This window comes from Haliotis rubra, unplaced genomic scaffold (assembly GCF_003918875.1).
Source record: "Haliotis rubra isolate DU_JTF1 unplaced genomic scaffold, ASM391887v1 Scf92, whole genome shotgun sequence".
NCBI classification, from domain to species: Eukaryota; Metazoa; Mollusca; class Gastropoda; order Lepetellida; family Haliotidae; genus Haliotis; species Haliotis rubra.
The window spans coordinates 253,205-277,863 of record NW_025767657.1 but is presented as its reverse complement, the minus strand read 5'-3'; the positions used below and the strand labels follow the sequence as shown (position 1 = coordinate 277,863).

Sequence of the window (24,659 nt, the reverse complement as noted above, 5' to 3'; positions counted from 1 at the left end):
GTAAATGTTTCCGGGCTGTCAGTCAAATAAACGAAACACAATGATATATAACTATCTGGAATGCAACGGTAAAAGTTAGTGACCAAAAGTTAGTGATTTTTATTACATGTGTCAAGTATATTATGCTAACGATCCTGTTATCTCAACATTTGGCAGAGAATACTGTTTTACCAGCGTTCGTCTGGTGCTGGTGAAGCCACACTAGTGAAACACCAGACATTGGTTTGTTTGTTTATATGGCTCTGGGACATCAATATCACTGTACTGTTTTAATGGTGTATGACCTAAAAGATGTAGTTTAGCTTTACCGTTGTCGCTGGATATCCACAATTCTGGACCGTGTTTCGAGAAATCAGTGCAATATCTATTAAATAGTCTAATAATCTGATTTTGTTGATACATGTCACTGGAACCATGTCATCTTATCCCAGTTGCGAATATGGATGTGCATGACGTCAATCACTGGATTGTCTCGTCCCGACTCCATTATTTACAGACTGCAGGAATATTGCAGTGTATCATTAAACAACAAACTAACAAGTAATGTATCATCACATTGCAGATTTCGAACGCTTATTGGCACATCATTGTCAAATCCACATGCAGGAATATTGCAGTGCATCATTAAACAACAAACTAACAAGTAATATATCATCATATTGCAGATTTCGGACGCTCATGGACACATCATTGTCAAATTTATAAAAAGACTTCTCTGACTTAAAAATATGAGACATCATATAAGTATTTACAGTGTGTTTGTAGTCAAACAAAGCTCATTATAGTGCGAGTAAACACTGCCGTTTGAAAATGTATGATGTTCTAAAACATAATTTGACGATAATTATTAACTGACAGGTATAAACAAGTAAATATGGAATTTCTATCATGTCTATCATGTGTATATTGAAAACTGTCTAATGATCATGAAATCATCCGTGATAGGATGTGGTGTTGTCTTAGTTTGTTATGTCATCATTCAAATTGATAAGGAGGGGCGGTGGGGTAACCTTATGGTTAAAGCGTTTGCTTGTCACACCGAAGGCCCGGGTTCGATTCCCCACATGGGTACAATGTGTGAAGCCCATTTCTGGTGTCTGATATTGTTTGAATATTGCTAAAACCGATGTAAAACCATACTCTCTCAATTAAATTGATAATAATGACTATATGGCCAGCCATATACATGTTGTGAATTAGTTATTTATCATGTTTAGAGTAAAGAAGATTTAAGAGCAGAAGCTCTCACTCACATTAATGAAAGCTGCAAGATGTGATAAATGTCAATATTTGCTCACATACACATGAGCTGAAATACCTTAATTTTACCCATAAATGTTCTTTGTTTTTCAGAATTCAACCGTACCACCAACTCGTCTCATCAAAATACAGATTGCTTTCCATATTTCACCAGGAAACTACAGTACAAATGGTCTTAGATACAATGCAGTTTGTATTGTCTGTTGTATAATGCAGTGTGCTGTTGAATCTCAACTAACCCAAGGGGATATATTGTCCTTGAGCTGCCAACAAAGGGAAACAACTCTGGGAGCAGTATCCACAGAGAAACATGGCTTAGACATTTTATCCCTTGTTGCTGTTGATGTCCGTGACAAGCATGACCCTGAGGTCCCCATGTCGTCCTTTACAATGGAGGACACTCATGATGGCTCTCTGCAGCATTCAGTAGGTCATCTTAACAATGTGTACCTTAATAATGACACTGTAACGAAGTGAGGCTCAAGCACCTGCTGAAGATTCTCCTCAAGCAAAGGTTCAGGATAGGATCTCGGCTCAGAGAGTGAGTGAGGGCTTGGAGGACGATGAAGATGAGGATGAGGATGAAGATTCAGATGATGAGGACAGTGACCCAGACTATGAAGCTGAGGAGGATGACATCATCAACGAAATGCTTTCAAAAGGCGACAAGAAGGAGAAATCAGATCGACCAAATTCCGATTCCGAGGAAATTAAAAAGACACCAAAATTCAGACAAATTACCCAATTTACCAAAGTCACGGATCCTTTGGACAGCAGCAAAGTCAAATATAAACCTCCAAAGAGAGTTCCAGGGAACAAACCATATAAATGTGAAGTTTGTGGGAAATGTTTTTCTGTGTCCAGCCATCTGAAGACTCACAACAGGATCCACACAGGGGAGAAGCCTTATAGTTGTGACATTTGTAGCCGGAGATTCTCGGAGACTGGTAGTCTGCAGAGACATGTTCGAACACACACAGGAGAAAGACCCTTTAAATGTGAACTATGCGGAAAGTGTTTCATGGAGTCCGGACATCTCCAGAAACACATCCGGACTCACACTGGAGAAAAACCTTACACCTGCCCAACCTGTAACAAGTCTTTCACGGAGAAGGGTAGGCTCCGGAAACACATCCGGGTACATACAGGTGAAAAGCCTTATCAGTGTGACTTGTGCGGAAAAGCGTTTAAGGAGTCCGGCCATTTGAACGTCCATCTGAGAACTCATTCCGGGGTGAAGCCATTCAAATGTGGGATCTGTGCGAAGGAATTCAAGGCTTCCACTAGTCTCAATTCCCATATCAGGTTCCACACTGGGGAGAAGCCGTATCCGTGCGAAGTCTGCGGTAAAGAATTTGTGGACCTCCCTCACATGACACGACATCGTAAGATTCACAACAAGGTGAAAGCATTTACATGTGACACTTGTGGAAAGGCTTTCACTGATGCGGACAAGCTTTCCACACATTCACGAATCCACACAGGCTTGAAGCCATACAAGTGTGACATCTGTGAGAAGACGTTCACAGTAGCATCGAGTCTGAAAGCTCACAGCACTGTTCACACTGGAGAAAAGCCATATTCGTGTCACATCTGTGATAAGAAATTCCCGTATTCCTCCAGCCTCCGCCTCCACATCAAGAGCCACAGCGGTGAGAAGCAGCACAAATGTCATGAATGTGGGAAAGCTTTTGCTATCGCTGCCAGTTTGAAACGTCATGAACGCTCGCACACTGGGGAGAAACCCTATGTCTGCAGTTTCTGTGGGAAGGAGTTTTCCGATTCCTCGTCACTACAGAGACACTGCCGGTCACACACCGTAGACAGAAGTTTCAGAGACACTGCAGGTCACACACTGTAGACAGGTTTCAGAGACTGCAAGTCACACACTGTAGACAGGTTTCAGAGACACTGCTGGTCACACACTGTAGACAGAGGTTTCAGAGACACTGCTAGTCACACACTGTAGACAGGTTTCAGAGACACTGCAGGTCACACACTGTAGACAGAGGTTTCAGAGACACTGCAGGTCACACACTGTAGACAGGTTTCAGAGACACTGCAGGTCACACACTGTAGACAGAGATTTCAGAGACTGCCGGTCACACACTGTAGACAGACGTTTCAGAGACACTGCCGGTCACACACTGTAGACAGAGGTTTCAGAGACACTGCATGTCACACACTGTAGACAGAAGTTTCAGAGACACTGCCGGTCACACACTGTAGACAGAGGTTTCAGAGACTGCCGGTCACACACTGTAGACAGAGATTTCGGAGAGTCACACACTGTAGACTGGGTCACACACTGTAGACAGAGATTTCAGAGACTGACATGTCACACACTGTAGACAGACAGACAGGGTTTCAGAGACACTGCCGGTCACACACTGTAGACAGAGATTTCAGAGACTGCCGGTCACACACTGTAGACAGAGGTTTCAGAGACTGCATGTCACACACTGTAGACAGAGGTTTCAGAGACACTGCAGGTCACACACTGTAGACAGAGATTTCAGAGACTGCCGGTCACACACTGTAGACAGAGGTTTCAGAGACACTGCATGTCACACACTGTAGACAGAGGTTTCAGAGACACTGCAGGTCACACACTGTAGACAGAGATTTCAGACACTGCACGTCACACACTGTAGACAGAGGTTTCAGAGACACTGCATGTCACACACTGTAGACAGAGGTTTCAGAGACACTGCAGGTCACACACTGTAGACAGGTTTCAGAGACACTGCCGGTCACACACTGTATTTGATTGAGTTAATTAGGATCAAGTGCTTCAGGTTGTACCCTCGGAGTACACCCATCCCATGAACAAGAGACGGTAGGCCGTCTTGCATACATGTTACGTGTCTGACTGATAACATCAGTGAGATGGGAGATTCAAAACCTGGAGAAATCAAGATTTCCTTCATTTAGAGCTTTAGCACTGCAGGAAGGGCTGGGCAGAAGGGAAAACAATGTGGTTCAGGGACAAACTATGGGACATGTACGTTTAATTATTGGAAATATTTTACGCACTGGGTTCTTGGGTAGCCTAAGAGTTAAAGCATCAGCTTGTCATGCTGAAGACCAGGGTTTGATTCCCCACATGGTTACAATGTGTGAAGCCTATTTCTGGTGACCCACGCCATGATGTTGAGTCCAGTTCTTACTTCCTGTTAACATGGGTAATAGTGATACATGTATCTATTGTCTAGAATTTTATCAAGTGTCTTGTTAAGTATATCAACCTTATTTATCACACATGATTTTCCTCCTTGTTATGAAGCAGTATAAAATTCATACACAATTTGTTGAGTATGAGATAAATGGCTACAAAAAGGTAAAATAGTGTGGTAAAATGTCACTGCACATTTTACGAAAAAGTTCTCATTTTGCAGAATGAATATCTGAATTTTGTTTTACATTTTTTGTTGTTTAGGCCTGACCAATTTTATTTCTTGTGATACAGATCCACTGGTCGTATTTTTTCAAGAATAAGAACAAAAATAAAAGTTAATTTTCCCAGGTCAAAAATAAAATCCTAATGTTTTATTGGTCAAAAATGTAAATTTATAAGAAAAGTTTTTTCTATTTTGTGTTTTGCCCCATATACACTTCATAAATTTTAGTATTTATTTCTATTTTTTATTTTTTTGCTCCTGCCTTTCGGTTTTCTGAGGACAAAAATCTGTAAAACAAGAAATAAAATTGGTCTGGCCTTAGTTTCTATTTTGTTTGTTTTTGTAGTTGTTTAATCAAACAGAAAACTAACAGATTTTGTTTATACAGTAATCAAACCAACAGACTGTAATATTCACTAAATTACAAAGGAATTACAAAGTTCCAGATACACATGAGAGAAATGCAGTTTTTATTACAAGATCTACTCAGTTGATAAGCTGTGCTACTGGTAGGGGGATTTAATGAGGAAGTCTATATTACTGGAGTATAAGAGCTGTCATTGTGTATTCAATACCACTTGTGATTATGATTCATATGTCTCAACTCTGTGAATATTTTAAATGGTGAGAACAAATTGTGATTTTTCTCATTATGAAAGAATTTTGTACAGTTAACTTTAGTACTGTTTCAGTCAGTAATAAATAAGACTTTTTCAGTTTGTTTTGTTGAATGGTGATGGTCGGTTAAACCCCTCAGCCACCCTCACCCCTACCCTAACCCTAAATAAGATTATTGTTAAGCAAATGATGGAACAGGAATCAGTGTCTCTAACTACCAGTTGTCAAGCTTTTATTTTTGTGGAAGCTGCAGTGGCTGATTGGGTTTGATCGGAAGCTGGTGATGAGGTGCCCTGAGAGTGATGGGGTCCAACTTTAGATCGTTCATTGAATTTGTTTGCTGGCGATGAGGTGCCTGACTCTGAGAGTGAGGGTTCCTTGTCCAACTTTCACTTTTGTGGTGGCTGAGTGGGTTAGATCATTGAATTTGTTTGCTGGCGATGAGGTGCCTGACTCTGAGAGTGAGGGTTCCTTGTCCAACTTTCACTTTTGTGGTGGCTGAGTGGGTTAGATCGTTGAATTTGTTTGCTGGTGATGAGGTGCCTGACTCTGAGAGTGAGGGTTTGTTGTCCAACTTTCACTTTTGTGGTGGCTGAGTGGGTTAGATCGTTGAATTTGTTTGCTAGTAATAAGGTGACTGACTCTGAGAGTGATGGTTCGATTCCCAGATGGGACTGGACCCGACAAAAGTGCCAGAATCTGTACTTGATGAGAAAGTGTAATCCCAAATATAACCTGTCACATTTGACCACTGACAATGAAGTTGAGTTTAGAGATGCTGTAATTTGCTGTATATTTAAGTCTGATTACAGACAAACAACACATAGAGCATATGGGGACACAGGGCAGAATGAAAATGCCTTTTAAAGGCTTCAAGGAATATGAAAGGCATACCTGTCCTGTCAATAAAGATCATGAAATCCTTGAAGATGTGAAGGGGTTCTAAGCCAACTTGATGGTGTCCCTGTACTTGGAGTATACATTCCTCACATCTCCCGAAAATCATAACCACGACCATGTAGCCATAAAATATTAATTAACTGTCCATAATTGATTTACAGAGAATATTAATATGACAATTGCAGAATGGCCACGTGAAATCATCCTTCCCTCTCCACACACCCTTAGAGTGAGTGAATGAGTTTGTTTTTTTCGCCTGCTATTAACAATATTCCAGCAATATCATGGCGAGAGAGAGAGACACCAGAAATGGGCTTCACACTTTGTACCCATGTGGGAATCGAACCTGGTCTTAGCCACTAGGCTATACCTATACAAAAGATATGATATGATAATCCTTCCTGTGTCTTTCCTCACAGCTGTTCGTGGTCTAATGGATAGTGCGCCTGTCTCTTAAAAGTCGACAGTTCGATTCCGGTCGCGTCATAACAAAATATGGCAACAGATAGTGCTCTGACGCACTGAGTAAATTAAACAGAAACTGGTTGTCACAGACATAAGGCACTTTCGGTTTTGCCTACACTTAATTTCTTTCGGCAATTCACCACTATCAGTATCAAACATCACGCAAGAGATCCTTCAGTGCAATGAGTGAGTGAGTTTGGTTTTACGTCGCTTTGAGCAATATTCCAGCAACATCACGGCGGGGGACACCAGAAATGGGCTTCACACAATGTACCCATGTGGGGATTCGAACCCGGGTCCTCGGCGTGACGAGCCAACGCTTTAACCACTAGGCTACCCCACCGCCCCACTGGTTGCTCAAGATGCCACTCGTGACTGCAAGGTCGAACAACTGAGTGATACTTCAGACAGCCCTGAGGATGACAGGCAAGATCAAGACGTACCTTCGGTTCACCATTGGTGTTGTCTGTATGTCATCACTTGCACTGATGCATGTCCACAGAGACATGTCAGTAAACACACACCGTGTCATTGAGCAATTTGCTGCTTGGAAGACTAGGCGCATGGATTTCATTTGAGACTCTACATAACGTGCTGACAGTAATAAAGTTTACAGCCCAGGATACAGACTTTCTTTTCTTATTGATCTGCCGTTTGTTCAAATTATGTTTATATATAAAGTATTCAGGAGCTGGCATTCAAGCTTTCAATATGTATTCACAACACTATGTACATATATATAAATGGTATACTGACTACGCCGATCTGTTAACACCTGTATACTGACTTCTGTTAACACACACACACATGAAAATGCACGGAAAGTTGTTTTCTATTTTGATAAAAAGTAAATCAGCTGGAACATAATATTTTATGGCCAAATGGAATAATGACTGTAACATTTTCTTAGTAAATAATGACTTTTGCTAAAAGAGCTATTTTGTCATTGCTTGAATATGTTATAAAATGTTATGTTAGAATACTATATTTATCAGTTCAATTTCAGTAACTTCCCTTTTCTTATGGAAAGTTTGAAATAGGCTTCTTCAGGGAAATATACTCAAGAAATGCTGTCTAGAATAACCATTTTAAAAAAAATCGGTTTGGGAGGGGGATGGAGGGCATACCCACAAACACCCCTAGAAGTCGTGTACGTCCAGCTGTGCCTACACTTCGTTTCTTTCCTGGGTATACGCCCCTGTCAGTATTCTGTGTCTGAATGGGGTATCTATGTTCAGCTGCGGCATGGTATCTCGGTGAGCTAGGAGTATATTTAGTCGGCATTAGTCTTGACTAGTACAAGTAGCCACACACGATCGCCCAAGCACGTTGCAATATACACCCTAGGTCCCGATCCACAAAGCGTTCGTAACGTTACGACCTGTCGTAACTCTATAGTTTATCACAGGCTTACGAATGTCGTAGCGCTACGAACGCTTTGTGGATCGGGACCCAGCCATATATATTCCGAAACTTGACGTCATTTCTATAGACTTACATGTTATTTCAGTGTAGCATAAATAATTTTCATGAAGTGAGTCTAGGATAGATCTTTGTAAAATTTGACAGGCAAATTTGAAATCATCTCTGCTCTGCGCACATAATTTAAGTTCAATTTTTCAAGCACTAAGTAACTAATGACATCACATTTATCAACTTACCTATAGTTCCACAATGCACAATCCCATAGGCCGCCATGTTAAAGGAGTTCACGGCACTGTACATATGTTGATTAAATTGTTGCCATTCGATAAATAAGCAACGGAAAATTAAACAGAAATTATGTGATTGTAGGTAAGATGATTCCTCACAAATGTGCATAATTTGACGTTGATCATACGAAAATTAAATTCACGAAAATTATTTATGCTACACTAAATTAGCATGTAAGTCTATGGACGTTACGTCAAGTGTCCGAATATAACTGGCACGGGTCTGTATGTACAATAATATTCGACGCGCCGTTAGTAACTTACCCGATCCCTTTATTCCTCGCTTCACATAAAGTTTGTTTTTTGTTGTTTAACGCCGGACTCCTAAATGATTGTGTCTGGACCAAACAAACCAGTGATTGACTTAACGAGTATTGATATTCGCAATTCGGATACGATGAAATACACAAACCAACTTCTTTGAGTGGCATATTTAGAACCTTGAGAATCAGATAGGGACAAACTTTATGGATGAACAACTTCTTTATTCGGGAGATGCGACGTTTCAATACAGATTCTTATATCGTTGTCAAGCAGCCATACTTGCTTGACAACAACGATACAAGAATCTGTATCGAAACGTCGCATCTCCCGAATAAAGAAGTTGTTCATCCACATACACTCATGTGCCATGTTCAAGTTCACAAATGGCCGCTGTGATTCTTGCCAGCAGTAGTTGGTTCTTTTAAATGAAAGTTTATTTCATCTTAGCAATAGTTATAGGGTATAAAAGTTTAAGGGGTACAAATTTGACTTAACACCTGTTACATTTTGTAAACAAAAGGGGAATAACTCTCAAGTGCTTAGTTTGACGTCTGCTCAAAGTGTCATGGCACCTAGAGGGAAATATCTTACTGCCTATCAGAAAAAGCTCATATTCAGTTTGAATTCAGAAGGCAAGAGTGGAAGTGAAATAGGTAAAATAACTGGAATTTATAGGTTTACTGTCTGTAAATTTCTGAAGAGGTTTTCTCAAGGAGGAAATATAGAAAATTGTCAGAGAAGTGGCAAGAGAAGAAAATCAGCTGACAGAGATACTATAGGGCTTTATTGAAGATTGTTAAGTGTAATAGGAGGAAGTCTCTTCAGGATGTATCTTCACTTTGGAACCAGACATCCAGGAGGACAATACAAAGGCGTCTTCGTGAAAATGGTTTTCATAGAAGAGTTGTGAAGAAGAAAACCACCATATCCTCTCAAAACAGGTTCAAGAGAAGAGCCTTTGCCAGAACACATTTGAGATGGAATGTAAATAGAGATTGGTCTAGGGTAATATTTTCAGATGAGACTCAAGTTGTTGTAGGAAAAGATCAGAAAATTTATGTTTGGAGGACTAATAAAGAAAAGTGGAAACCCCGGTGCCTTGGTGTGTATAGGGATAAAAATGCCCCACGTCTCAGTGTGATGTTCTGGGGGTGTATTTGTTTTGAAGGTGTTGGAACCCTTGTCGATGTAGATGTAGATGGTCAAATCAACTCTACAAAGTATAGAGATATACTGGACAGCAACCTTTGGCCGGTAATAGCCAAAGTTGCAGCATATCGGGGCTATATATTTCAAGAGGACAAGTGTCCTGTCCATGTTTCTAGACAGACAATTCAGTGGAAACGTGACAATGACATTCAGACAATGAATTGGCCTTCTCAGTCCCCAGACTGTAATATCATTAAAAATGTATGGAGAACTCTGAAAATCAAGCTACATAGAACAGTTACATGCAAATAAAAACCAAGCAGGATCTGATAGATCACGTTCAAGGTATCTGGACATTGCTTACTGCAGAGTACATAAAATCACTGTATTCTACTCTGCTTAAGCGAAAGAGGGCTGTACTTGCAGTAAATGGTTGTATTACTAAATACTGAAAATATCAGGTAAGTGGCTTCAGGCATTATTTTGAAATCAAACTTTATTTACATCTCATCACAGTTAGCGAACATTACATGGCAGCCATTTGTGAACTTTAATATAGCACATGAGTGTAGTTTGTCCTTATCTGCTACACCAAGTCAGCGAGCCTGACCACCCGATACCACTTCTTATTACAAGCCTGGGTTGCAGAAGACCAATTCTACCCCGGATGAGGAATTGTCTATACAGGCAAGAAAAGCAGCCTTTATTCTCTTCTTATAACATACCATGCAGTACCATTCCAGATTGTTGTGACTGCCTTTGATACTAGGATACCAGAAGCTTCGGCTTTACCATTTGACGGGGCGGTGGGGTAGCCTAGTGGTAAAGCACTCGCTCGTCATGCCGAAGACCCGGGTTCCATTCCCTGCATGAATACAATGTGTGCAGCCAATTTCTGGTGTTCCCCGCCGTGATATTGCTGGAATATTGTTAAAAGCGGCGTAAAACCAAACTCACTCACTCACTCACTCCTTGTTTGTCAAACAAGCCATAGTTTTGACCTGTGTATATTAATACACGTATGTGTAGAAAGTGCAATTCGCAGCTCGTGGAAGATGAATATTACCTACGTCTTTGTCGCTTAATGAAGGTTCCCATTAACTATTATGTCTGTCCTACCAGTGAAATAATCATGCAAGTCATTATGTCATTATCTTCGTAAACAAATGCATTTGAAGAGCTGGGAATAAATTTAAAACTGAATCTAGCAGTTTAGCTGCACACGTATAGAAGTCATGGTCAATTCAACGTGATGCTGCTGCGCACATTTAGTCTGTCTCACAGTCCCTGTACCACATTATTTCCCCTTCCTCCCAGCTCTTTCTACAATGCTAAAACCCTCAACGAAGGAAGTCTACATTTCTCCAGGTTCAAGTTTTATATCTCCCATCTCACTGGGGATCCTTTTCAATTTGAAAGGAATTATTTGTTTCTGTTAAAATTATATATACTCTCCCAAAAAAGAAACGCATGTAGGAATTTGAACTGTATTTTTATGTTTATTTTGAAACATCTTGTAGGCTTTATGAGTCAATGAAATATAGCGAAATTGCACACAGGGAATGCAGACTTATCCGTCTGGCACCAACTCGAGGAAAGTCAGTTTGAGTGTCACATGGAGACGTGTGGTGGCGCTGAAGTCAATACCTTGTGTGACCACCGTGGGCATCCAGAACTGCACGGCATCGCCTCGGCATCGAACGAATAAGTCTCAGAATCTCGTGTTGCCCAATCGCAGCCCACTCTGCCTGTAGTGCCTGTGCGAGTTGCTGAAGTGTCTGGGGCTGAGGGTTACGGCGTCGCACCCGTCTGTCCAGGGCATCCCACAGATGTTCGATCGAGTTTAAGTCCGGTGATCTTGAGGGCCAGGGAATCACATTGACGTTGTGGTTCTGGAGGAAGTCTCTAGTGTGAAGTGCTGTGTGGGGCCTGGCATTGTCCCGTTGAAAGAACTCCCTCTGGCGATCAATGATTGGAAGGAGGTGTGGGTGTAGGATTTCGTCACAGTACCGTTGAGCTGTCAGGTTGCCCTGGATCATCACCAAATCACTTCTTCTACGGCAGGTGATCTCTCCCCACATCATAACACTTCCCCGGCCGAATCTGTCCACCTGGGGAACGCAAGCGTCGGCGAAACGTTCACGTCGACGTCTGTACACCCGCATTCTTCCATCGCGTCGTTCCAATAGAAATCGTGATTCATCACTGAACCAGATTCTACGCCAATTCGGTAGGTTCCAGGCCTGAACGTTGGTGCACCATTGATCTCGATGTCGACGATGTTGTTGTCGAAGCACAGGGCCAAAATAAGGTCTTCTGGCAAGTAAACCAGCCTCTTCCAACCTGTTCCTGACGGTCTGTGCAGAAAGCCTCCTCAATCCGGGTATTTGTCGAGCGGTACTGGTCGCCGTAGCTGTTCGATGACGCAGGTGATGTACCCTGATGTAGCGATCCTACGCCGCAGTGGTCGCTCGAGGTCGCCCACTACGAGGGGCATCTGCTACCGCATTCTGCCGGCGATATCTCTCCCAGAGCCGTGAAATGGTGCTTTGGTGAACATTCATGCGTCGGGCAACTGCGCGTTGAGACTGGCCAGCTTCAAGCAAACCAATGGCGATATGACGGTTGGCTTCACTTAGACGTGGCATTTTGCGTTCGTCAACAATATTCCAAATACAGTGAATAATCGACAGACAGCAATCAACCTTTTATACCCATCATTGAGACTATCTGATCCCCAACTTTCACGTGCATTGCATGTGAATTGTGTATTCTGTGACGCTACACGCCAAAATTGAAAATCATGCTGTTAAATACGGGTATTTTACGGATGGTGCGTTTTGTTGTGGTGTTTCAAAAACATAAACACCATAGGACTCATAAACAGAGCAAAACCGTTTGTAACATGAATCACGTTTTAATTCATTGCTACATGAAATTGCTATTTTCATGATGCGTTTCTTTTTGGGGAGAGTATATATTCAGAGACTAAGATGAGCGTCAGTCTAGCATACATCGGGAAGAGTCTCATAACATTTAGGCTAGTACTTTTGGTCATAAAGCCAGAAATACTAAATAGATTTGTCATTTGTCTAAATGACACTTAAGGTACGTGCACATAAAGGATAGGTGACAATAGCAGTAAAATATTAATAACTAGTTCACTTGTTGGTGGGTGCTTACTAGTAACTCCGGTCGATAGACTGTAGGTGTCATGTTGCGCTGGTACCGAGTGAAAGGTATGCTGTCATATTGTGAGTGAGTGATGTTGAACACCTCTTTTCACAATATTCCAGTTAGATTAGAACGTTTCATGTTGGTGAGGGAGTGAGTGAGTTTGGTTTTACGCCGCTTTTAGCAATATTCCAGCAATGTCAAGGCGGGGGACACCAGAAATGGGCTTCACACATTGTTCCCATGTGGGAATTCGAACCCGGGTCTCGGGACAAGCGAGCTCTTTAATCACTTGGCTATCCCACCGCCCTGACAACCCTAGAAACAGAGATGGAACAGGGATTCAAACACTCCACCAGAGGTTCCTGGCAAGCCCATGGGACGCAACTCTGAACAGCGAATTGCAGTATCTTTGACTGACATTTAGTTCCGGAAAAGGAGATATATATACACTATAAGAATCCAAATGGAGCCCAGAACAATATTTAATTTTAGAGAGCTGAGAAAATCTAGACTTGACAAATCATTCTTGACCGGAGTTGGACTGCTATTAAATTTATTCTCCAAGGACTCTGATGCCGACTGCCAATTTCCCTGCTGTGATTTATAATCGCGCTTACAACAGTGGGATTTATTGTTTAAGTATAAAAAATAACTATAATCTGAATAGCTTCATTCAAGAATAATGAGTATCCTCATCGGTGGTAAAACCATCGGAGGCAGAATATATTGTTTGGTTTATTACACTGCATCCTTTATCACTACGTTGACACACTTTATGTAATGGTTTTATGATTTACATTTTCATCTTAATTATGAAAAGAATCGAAAATGAAGTTCTAGCTCTTGTGTCTGTTGTTGTTGCTGTTTGTTTGTACATTCGTCATGCATGAGTGACACATAGGCTGCCCCGGTGGTCCCGCCCCGGTATGGTTAGCACAAGTGTGACCGATGGCAAGGACAAATGAGTGAATTCATTCCTGTGGAATTTATTTTTACTGATTTTAAGCGCACCTGAACTAAAGGTCGGTGTGAACTTACTGCACGGCCTTCTACCTGCCTGCCTATCAAAGACGACCGAAAGGATGAGTGAGTGAGTGAGTGAGTGAGTGAGTGAGTGAGTGAGTTTAGGTTTACGCTGATTTTAGCAACATTCCATCAATATCACGGCGAAGGACACCAGAAATGGGCTTCACATATTGTACTCATGTAGAGAATCGAACCCGGGTCTTCTGCCTGACGAGGGTACGCTTTGACCATTAGGCTACCCCACCGCCCCTGACCGAAAGGAAAAACCCGAAGCTTCAGTCTGACCAATTATATTGGGATATTCTTTACAATATTAGAAGTGTCGACTCAGATTAAAATATAGGATTTTAAGACGCTGCCGAAACTTATATTGGATATCTCTCACCCAAATGTGTTTTTGAATAAACTCTTCAGAGACCTAGATGCTGAAACTTTGCAAGCAAAATCTTTTCAATTATAAGCTGGAAATATAACCATCAGTACAGGCATATCTTTGTTGAAAAAGATTGACTCATATTGATATTTCAAAAGTACTGAATGCTTTAGCTAGATAAATTCTAACTACTTTAAAAGGCATTTCCAAGTTACAATAGGAGCAAAGAATGTGAAGCTGTTCGTCCATATATTCTTATCCAGGAATCCGTCAGTCCTTTTACCCTTTTCCTTCCTTGGACATCGGGAAGGTGGGGTAGCCTAGTGGGTAAAGCGTCCGCTCGTCACGCTGAAGACCCGGGTTCGATTAACCACTTAAAACCGGCGTAAAATTTCACTCACTCACTTCTAAACTGTTCTAAAATGGGGGCCGAAGGGGTAGCCTAGTGGTTAAAGCGTCCGCTCGTCACGCTGATGACCCGGGTTCGACTCCCCACATGGGTACAATGTGTGAAGCCCATTTCAGGTGTCCCCCGCCGTGATGTTGCTGGAATATTGCCAAAAGCGGCGTAAAACTAAACTCAGTCAGTTCTAAAATGGTTAAGGGTGTAATATAATTTGTTATCGTTTTGAATGCCTTCCTGAGTGTACAAATGTAAATGAAGTGCCCAGCATTCGGTTGCTTGTCGTAAGAGATAACTGTATGATCGGGTAACCCAACAAGGTGACGTTGTTCTTAGCTTGTCATCCTGTCCCGATCGGTCTCTCTTTGGTTCAGAGTCGATATTTAACAGTCCGCTGTGATATACAGAAATATATCTGCGTGTGGTATGCAACAACAAACAGTCAACAACAGCTTAATGTGCAGGTGATTACACAAACCATGCTTGTTGCAGATTGGCTAGAATTATCAACATAAAGGCGAGCTGTGGTGCGTTAAAACATATGGCTGGTGTAGTATTGTGTAGCTTGTAACGCTTAAATATGCAGTCTATGAAGGTGTTATTGTAAATTTTAGCAATGCATAAAAATTGATTTCAAAGACTTCAATCCATTTTTCTTTCTTGTTCTTTTTTTTGCGTTTGTGTGAGTATATAGACCTAAGGGCGCATTTAGGATAACACTTAGCCTCTGAAGATACATAGTTTCCATAGAAACAAATAATTACATTTGAATTGAAAAGTAGCCCAAGTGTGTGTGTTTGGGGTTGTCAGAACCTGATGAAATCTAGACTTGCTTCATTTACAGCTTTAGCATTGCAGAAAGGACTGAGCAGAAGGTAAACTAATGCCTTTCAGTGGCACCTTGTTTACATCCGCGAATCAAGATTTGTTTTTCCTTGAGTGAGTGAGTTTAGTTTTACGCTGCACTCAGCAATATTCCAGCTATATGGCGGCGGTCTGTAAATAATCGAGTCTGGACCAGACAATCCAGTGATCAACATCATGAACATCGATCTGCGCAATTGGGAAACGATGACATGTGTCAACCAAGTCAGCGAGCCTGACCACCTGATCCAGTTAGTCGCCTCTTACGACAAGCATAGTCGCATTTTGTGGCAAGCATGAGCTTTTCCTTGAAGTAGCCTGAGATGTTGGTATATTGTTTACAAAAATATGCAGAAACATTTAGATGTAACATCCTCATATCGGTACGTATGACGTCATCAGTAGTGTGACGTCACACTAACAATCACTCGATTTTGATTAGTACTTTTAGAAATGTACAGCTTTAGGGTGTCATAAACATCCCAAAAATAAACAGAAAAGTGTGGGCATGACGTGATCAGTAGTTAGCTGTGTGACGTCATAATAACAATCCATTGATTTTGATTAAGTAGGCCTACTTAGAAAAGTACAGCCTTAGAGTTTATAATCCTTTTCGGTTCCGAAAGAACATCTATTGTTTGGATATGGATATTCTACACGAGTCACGAAATCATATATCATATCTATTTCAAAACACATTTGCCATTCCCGAAGAGGCTAAGGTGGAAAAACTGATACATGTTTCAGGGTTACGTGAATAATCGTAATCAAACAAACAAAAATATTTTTTTCACAAATTGATAGCAAAACATGTGTAAATAATAAATATGGCGACTGATCAAGTGCATAAAAAATGTTTCTAAAATGCCAATAATTACAACACAATAAGAATAACGTTTCTCATACTAAATCGAATGATTTAAACACATAATGTAGGTAAATTGTACATCTGTGCAAATTTCTAAACCGAGAACACAGCAAGTTATAAATTTTGAAAAAGGCTATAGCGCAGGCTATAATGTTCAGATGGCGCAGTCATGATGATAGTCATTATTATACACATTATCATGATCATTATCATAATGGTTATTGCCTTTATGACGAATACATTCTAGACAAAGAGTCTGGGTCTGAAAGTCGTGTCCTGGAGGCCGGGGGACTATATTTGTCAGGTTCTACAACATTCCGGGGAATATTAGTCGACAACGAGGAGCAATTGGAATGGGGAACCTTATTTCAATGTTCCGACTTCGCATTTTCTTCGGGAGCTTTTACGCATTGACCCGAGCAGAGGCCGAACAAAGCGTCTGCTAAGTTCGCTTTGTTTTGGGTTCAAAGGACACCAGTAAGGATCCCAATATGCCCTATGAATGAATATTGTGTGTAGATGACGTGCGGAACGGATTGTGCTTCAGAATTAACTACAGTTTGAAATATAATTCAAAACGGAATCTTTGATGGACACGACAGCTTCGTTTCGGACAGGGTTACACTTTTGACATTCCTGGGTGACCTGACATTTGAGATCGGTGTCTGGTTCAGACTTGGGCTGGTCAGGAAAGTGGAAGTGCTACTTCGTAAGTATATTCGACAACTATCCCATTTTACGTTTAGTTTACTTAATTTGTTTTGTTGCATATTGTAAAATACTGTAATTAGGGCCAGCTCGTTAGAAATTGTACTAAAAGTAAGTATGATATTAAACCGGTTACGGATTCATATGACAGCACGAAATGTACACGTTACAAGTTAAAGATATTTGGGTATTTTTAAAACATTCATTTTTTAGCTTTGCATTCGGTAAGGATGTTTGGATATATTTCAGATAAATCTAATAAGGAACTTTAATTTGTGCAACCTTTGCACTGCAGACAGAAGGCATATAGATCTACACAAATAGTTGAGTACTCTCACTCCGCTTGTCAAATTTTAAATGACAATTATTCAGTAAATATTTCAGGTATATGAACAAAATTACTTTAAGTTGTTTAAAGGAAACTCGAATCCACTTGGTAGGGGCTGTGAAATTATATTTGGAAAGTATATCAGAAATATTTTTTAATGAAGTTCATTTAAAAAAATGTTCAATGGGTATTGAAAACCAGAGACCATATAATAATATTATATGGTCTCTGTGAAAACAAACTATATAGATGTGAGAAGAGTCATTGTTGACATAGCAACAGGCTGCGTTTTCACGCATTCATTAGAAGGAATAATCAATTTTGGCTGATAGAGGTTTAAGAAGATACTTTTTATCCACAATATAGAAGTCTGCATCCAATAATCTATGTTCCAAACTATTCCATTCACGTTTAGGTAAAGGATAGAAATATAATTTAGCAAAGTAGAAATAGCTTCAGCATTTTATGTGTCATTGTATATGCATTATATTTGTATAATGGGGGTACAGCAGGGTAGTGGTTAAAGTGTTCACTCATCATGCCGAAGACCCTGGATTGATTCCCCACACTGGTACAATGTGTGAAGCCTATTTCTGGTGTCCCAATTCGTGATATTGCTAGAATATTGCTAAAAGCGGCATAAAACCATACTCATTCAGGGGTGGAAATAACCCATTGCCCGACGTCCGAGTCCAGTGTTTTTTTCTGTCGGGCAGAGACCATATCGGTATATGGTCTCTGTGTGGGGCAAGCAAATTCGTATATCACACTGTACCGGCATCCAGTTGACTTTCCAATGTTAATTATGTTGTTTATTTAAAAAATCAACAAGAAAACGGCCGGTACAGTGAAAAATTATCAGGGCAAGCGATTTCACATGTGCCACTGTACCGGAGTACACTAGCAATTTTAAAGTTATTTCCACCCCTGTCATTCACTGTATACTGGTGTGAGAGTGTACCTTAAAAGTAATGATGCCAAATAGTATTAAGATAGGTCTTATAGAAGAACATCCGTTGTTTCTATGACAACAACAGCAATAAATCTAGGCCTGAACACAAGTCCACTGAGTCCACTCTTACACAGGTTACTGGAAACCACTTGTAACCTGGAATATCTAATAAACTCCATCTTCGAAACACTTGGACACAGGAACATCTATAACAGCCTCATCCTCTGACATCTAGGATGTGATATGGATCCAGTGTAGAGGCCTGTTATAATTGTATTAAGGTCACTAATTTCATTGTTTTAGGCTCCAAACCTGGTCAGAAATATTCTTTTGATGGTTTTGAATATAGTTGATAAAAAACAGCCAAATGATTTCTGTAATTTCGGGATGAGTAAATAAGTTGAGGTCTTTGAAATTCATTTGACAATTGTGTGCTATTACTGGACTAACTTTGAAGTGAGTTTCAGATTTTGAATTCATACCATATTTTTAATATCTTTATAGACCTTTAATGATCCGGGTTAGAAATGGTCTCAGGGATATACCTGTATATGTATTTGAGGGTCCCTTGGACTCATACTCAATAAAATGGGGGTCCCAGACACTTAAATATTATTATTAATACTGTTATTGTATTGTGTATCATGAGCATCACTTAAATTATTAAAGTAATCAAATTGCAAATGACACCATAACTCAGCTAGTAGCAAACTCAGTGATAACTTATTGTTACTTGATTGGAATTTTTACAAAAAGTATTTGGACTTTTTCTGCATCCCTGTGGACGCGCTGATAAATTTCGTTGTGTTCATTGTCAGTTTTTGTGCGTATAGGACGTAGAAATTTGTGTCCCGTAAATCCCTGGGGTCTTCAGCAACCCATGTATGTCGTTCGCGGCAAGCTACAAGACTGGGTGGTCAGGCTTGCTGACTTGATTGACACACATCATCGTATCCGGGAATATTGCTGAGTGCAGTGTTAAACTACAAACAAATATATGTTTATACTGGTTTATTTTTTTATTTGGTCGTAAGCACATGGGAGTATGTGTGAACAGGTGATGATATTACCTGTGATTGTCTCACCTGTTTGTGTCTCACCTGTTTGAAAAACTATACAACTATAGTTGTTCATTTGCGCTGTTGAAAAAGCCAGAATAATGGTTGTGCAAACTCATGCACACACACATTACCCACACTAACACATTCCTACTGACACACACACTGTACACATGCCACACATACACGCTACACATACGGACACACATGCACACACACTTAGTACCACTTAGCTACTAAAGTAGACACACATACATCACACGTCCTACATACCCATACACACACACACATATATATATATATACATACATATATACATACCGGTATGTGTGCATATATATATATATATATGCCACACACACACCAAACAGATATGCACGCACGCACGCACGCACGCACACACACTACAGACCCAGACACAATACCCACACAACATACACCCATTTTCTCTCTTTCACTCACTCACTCACGCACGCACGCACGCACACACACACACACACACACACACACACCAGACATATGCTGTGGACACCCACACGCAGGCACACTCTAATTGTCACATATTCTGAATGCATATCTTTTTATGAAACCCTTACTGTACCATACATATGGTTGACCTACTCACACATTATGTTTATTTTTTGTCAGGGAGACGAGCCCCTTCTCTGCCGGCATCAAAATGGAGACTGTCATAAAGAAAGAAACCAAAGATGGAGCGGAGCCGTCCATTTCCTTTTACAAACAACGCATCTCTTGTCAGTTGTGTGGAAAAGAGTTTTCCCAGCTGGAGAAACTGTCCTATCACATCTATAACAACTGTAAGGATGAACCTGAGGGTGAGCTTCAGATTGACGAGTCTCCCAGACCTGACCTCTCTCAAAAGAGCACAAAATCCCCGGAAAAAGATGTGGCAGATGACGATAATGGACTTCGGTCGCATGCCTGTGATATATGTGGAAAACATTTTCCCAAACTGCAGAATTTACAGGTTCACGTGAGGTCCCATACTGGCGAAAAACCGTATAATTGTCAGTGGTGCGACAAGACGTTTTCCAGCTATGGGAACATGAAGGCTCACAGCCGAGTCCACACCGGCGTACGTCCTCATCAGTGTTCCCAGTGTGGCAAGGAGTTCGGCACTGCCCAAAATCTACAAGTACATATCCGCACCCACACAGGCGAAAAACCTTATAAATGTGCTGAATGTGGGAAGGGCTTTGCTGGTCAGGGAAACCTCAAAGTCCATCAACGTACCCACACCGGGGAAAAGCCGTATAAATGTCAAATGTGTGGGAAGGATTTCAGGAACTTGCAATCACTTCATATTCATGTCCGTTCTCACACTGGAGAGAAGCCCTTTGAATGCACATTCTGTCATAAAGCGTTCACGAGTCAAGGGAACATGCAGGCTCACATGCGTATCCACACCGGGGAAAGACCGTTCAGCTGCGGAGAATGCGACAAGAACTTCTCCAACATGCAAGCTCTGAAGATCCACATCCGCACCCACACTGGCGAGAAGCCCCACGTCTGCCATGTCTGCGGTAAAGACTTCGCGAGCGTCGGAAATTATCAAGTTCACATGAGGACGCACACTGGGGTGAGGCCGTACTCATGTCGGATGTGTGGCAAGGATTTCACCACCATGTCCAACATGCAGACCCACATGGTGAGGACTCACGCCACAGAGCTCTACGCTGAGAATGCTCTACTGTGGAGTCGGATGCAGGAACTTTCTAGGCAGTACATGCAGATGACAGCCATGCCAGGTGTGAGTGGAGATCAGGCAACCCCTACAGGGCCTCCTCCACTGAACATGGCTTTTCCTATGGATCTATCTCCTGGATTTGAACAATTAATTGCAGCCAATCAAAAGCTGTTTTCAGCATCTGCTGCAGCTATGAGCCTCAATGAATCTGATCTTGCTGAACAGGAACAATCTGAAAATGAAAACACGAATTCCTCCAAAGATCCTTTGACAAGTGCTTGTCCTTCAACAAGTAGTTCTAATCGTGAAAGTCCTAAGTCTCCTGCTGCTACAGAGTCAGATAATAGTAACCGTGACCTTGGGGCAAGTACCGGCCCAAAGGGCAAAGCCCCTGAAGAAGCAGCTAATTCTTCAACTTCTCATGAATCAAATCCTATTGAAACTGACAACAATGTAATGGAGGAACCACCTTCGTCAAGTCTTGACTCAGCACCAGAGGATGCAAGACCAACAACCAGTGAATCAAGACCTGGAACCAGTGACTTCAGACCTGCAATCAGTGAATTCAGACCAGCAACAATTGAATCCAGAGCTTCAATCACGGACTCCAGACTCACAACTAGTACATCGAGAGCTGCAGCCAGCGAATTCAGACCATCAGCCTCTGAATCCCACTCTGAAGCCATTGAATCCATACCAGCATCTAGTGTATCCAGACCCCCAGCTGCCATCAATCCTGACATGACAATCCCTGGTCAAAGACTTAACTCTTCCATAGCATCTTCAAGTTCAAGCCAGGGTGCAACCAGCTCTAGCACCAGCACGTGTAACTTGGATGAGTCAACTGCCAACCCCAACCTTGTAGCAACTCATTCAAGCCAGATACTCAGCCATGAGAATTCACATCCCACCCCAGGGTCAACTGGAGGGAATTATCTCGTAAATCCAACACAAAACCATTTCGCTAGTCTCTCGATGAATATGAGAAGTGCCATTGACACCTCAAGGTCAGATCAGGTCCTGGCACAGGACTCAACCAATCTTGGATTCGACCCACAAATGCACGACCTCCTTGCAATGAACAGGAGCATGCAGTTGGGCTATCCCTTTCCTCAAATGAACCCTCCCCTTGTGCCAAACGATTATGCTATGAACATGTTCAAGAGACCGAGTATGTTTCAAGCCAAGCAGACGGGTAGCCTCAGTTCCACAGATAATATCATGAACATGTTCGGTTTCATGAACAATCCAGCATATCCACCTTCATCTGAACATATTCCAAGTCACCTGACGAACATGTTCTCTCAGTCCTCAATGCATGGCCATAGTGCAGCAGCCGAGACAAGCTCAGGGAGCCTGTTTCCGATGCCGCCAAATCTGAAGTCAGATATATCATCGACAGATCTGAACAGCGTTGTTCAGACCGCTCTGAACATGTTCTCGTGTGACAATGGACGAGAGTCTGAGTTTTCAGATGTGTTCAGCAAGAAGTCAGATCCGGGAGGTGATTCTTCATTCACAGGGTCCGGTGGTCCAGTCTTTCCTACTAATATGTAGTGCTGAGTCACAAGTTTAGGCCCATCCAAAACATCCTCATCAAAGTTCTTTTTATTAAAATACTAGTTATCATGCTGACAAGGTCACACGACTGTTTCATTTTCTCATTTCCTTATATGTTTGTTGAAAATGTTTTATAGTTTGCTAAAAACCAAATCAAAGTGAATATTATTCTTTATCTCAAGGGCTCGCTTTTCGGTAAACTGATACAAACTCTTGAAACTTTACCATGGCTGATTGCAGATTATTTCACCATGATTAAATGTTAACATACGTGAAAGTGTAAGGGAGGTAACTCATATTACCTAGAAACCAAAGTCACTGCAACTTTCATCTGTAATAAAGACATCTTTTACATCAAAAAGAAATCTAAGGATTTTGTTTGGCATGTCATTAAGTTTTTCAAAACTTAATTTCTCTTAAATGTGATCATAATTTGTGGCAATGGCAGTGATAATTTTGATATTGCAAACCCGTCATTGATGATGGTTTGCAACACACATTCTGATTGGTATGTAGCATAGCCAATCAAATTTGCAAATGGATATCAAGGGCGGGTAATTTGAGATTGCAAGAACCATGGGAATAGATTCAGGGGGTAGTGTATGTTTACCAAAAAACTGGCACTTCAGAAATATATTATGAGTGAACATGAGCTACGATGTTGTATTAGTTGAGGAAGCAAAATAACTCCAGCTAAGCACAGACAGTAATGGCATTCACTGAAAGAACTGACTTTGGTACCCAAATTTATTATTATCTTTTGTTAATGCAAGGATTTGTCTAGGATTCTATACTGAGTATCCTTGGCAGGCAAATTGAGATTTTTTTATAAATTGTTCAAAACTGGTATATTTTTGAAGTTCGTGTTTTCATAGGTATGTTTAATTTTTTGTCAGATTCCATTCAATACAGTCATGTTGAATTAAGCATTAACACCTTTGGCATAAACAATCTTTCACATTACATCGAAAAACAGCAATTTTTGTTTGGTACCAAATCATATGTGCTTCTTGTTGTGATCAGGGCTCCAGATGAGGGCCGTATCGGCGTATGTACGGATAAAAAAATATGCACGGTACGGTAGGAAATAATTTAGAAAACGTAGCAGATACGCACCACAGCAATGGTGCACGGTCTTAGAATCATTTACAGACGTATTTATCTGAAAAGGTATTGTTTTATTGTTTATTGACCTGTTTACACAAGAGCAGCAATGTTGTGGTGCATATATGAAACGAAACACAAGATTACTGATACTCCATTAAATTCCATTCAGTACTCTAAATGTACACTTAAGGTTTTCCAGTACTCCTATATTGAGAAAATGAAGAGTACGTACTCCTGATGTTGAAAACCTATCTGGAGCCCTGTGTGATTATCATTTTGTATTATTACATGACATAATGATACGAAATGTTGTATTGTGGCACTGCAGAATCTTACATTTCTTATTTAAATTGGAAATTGGATGCCATTTGCATCCAAACCACCCCCTCACCTCAAATATAAATCAAAATTTCAGATTAGTATAATAAAATTATGGCTTTTTACTGCTGAACACCCCACTCCCAAACGCCTCACTTTATATATGCAAGTTTTAACATACAGATATGCCATTTTATATAAATATACACTTGACATAAGGTGAGATTTAATTTTGTGTAGCATAAAAAGATATAAATATCCTTGTCAAGAATGGAGTAGCATATATGAATCCAAGTTATGATTTAATGACTAAATTGTATGACATATTGCTATGAAATGTCAATGTTTATGAATATAGGAGGGAGTTTGATCATGAAATGTTTGATTGCGTGAGGGTGAATGGTTATGTAACCAGCCATTGTTGGGACAATCTCATTTAA

At 40.9% G+C, this 24,659-nt stretch overlaps 1 protein-coding gene across 1 annotated transcript; it reads left to right on the top strand.

Moving 5' to 3' along the window:
• Positions 1-23,940, top strand: LOC124264333 (zinc finger protein 26-like). The gene is made up of 3 exons (XM_046699090.1): positions 1-88; positions 1,354-3,117; positions 20,175-23,940. Exons 2-3 carry the CDS (start codon positions 1,910-1,912, stop codon positions 22,789-22,791), a joined length of 3,825 nt encoding a protein of 1,274 aa, XP_046555046.1. The 5' UTR covers positions 1-88; positions 1,354-1,909; the 3' UTR covers positions 22,792-23,940.
• Positions 23,941-24,659: the final 719 nt, after the last annotated feature.

Coding starts and splice junctions, on each gene's coding strand:
- LOC124264333 (XM_046699090.1), top strand. CDS start 1,910: ATGCTTTCAAAAGGCGACAAGAAGGAGAAATCAGATCGACCAAATTCC. Junction 3,118..20,174: donor GACACTGCAGGTCACACACT/GTAGACAGGTTT, acceptor ATTTTTTGTCAG/GGAGACGAGCCCCTTCTCTG.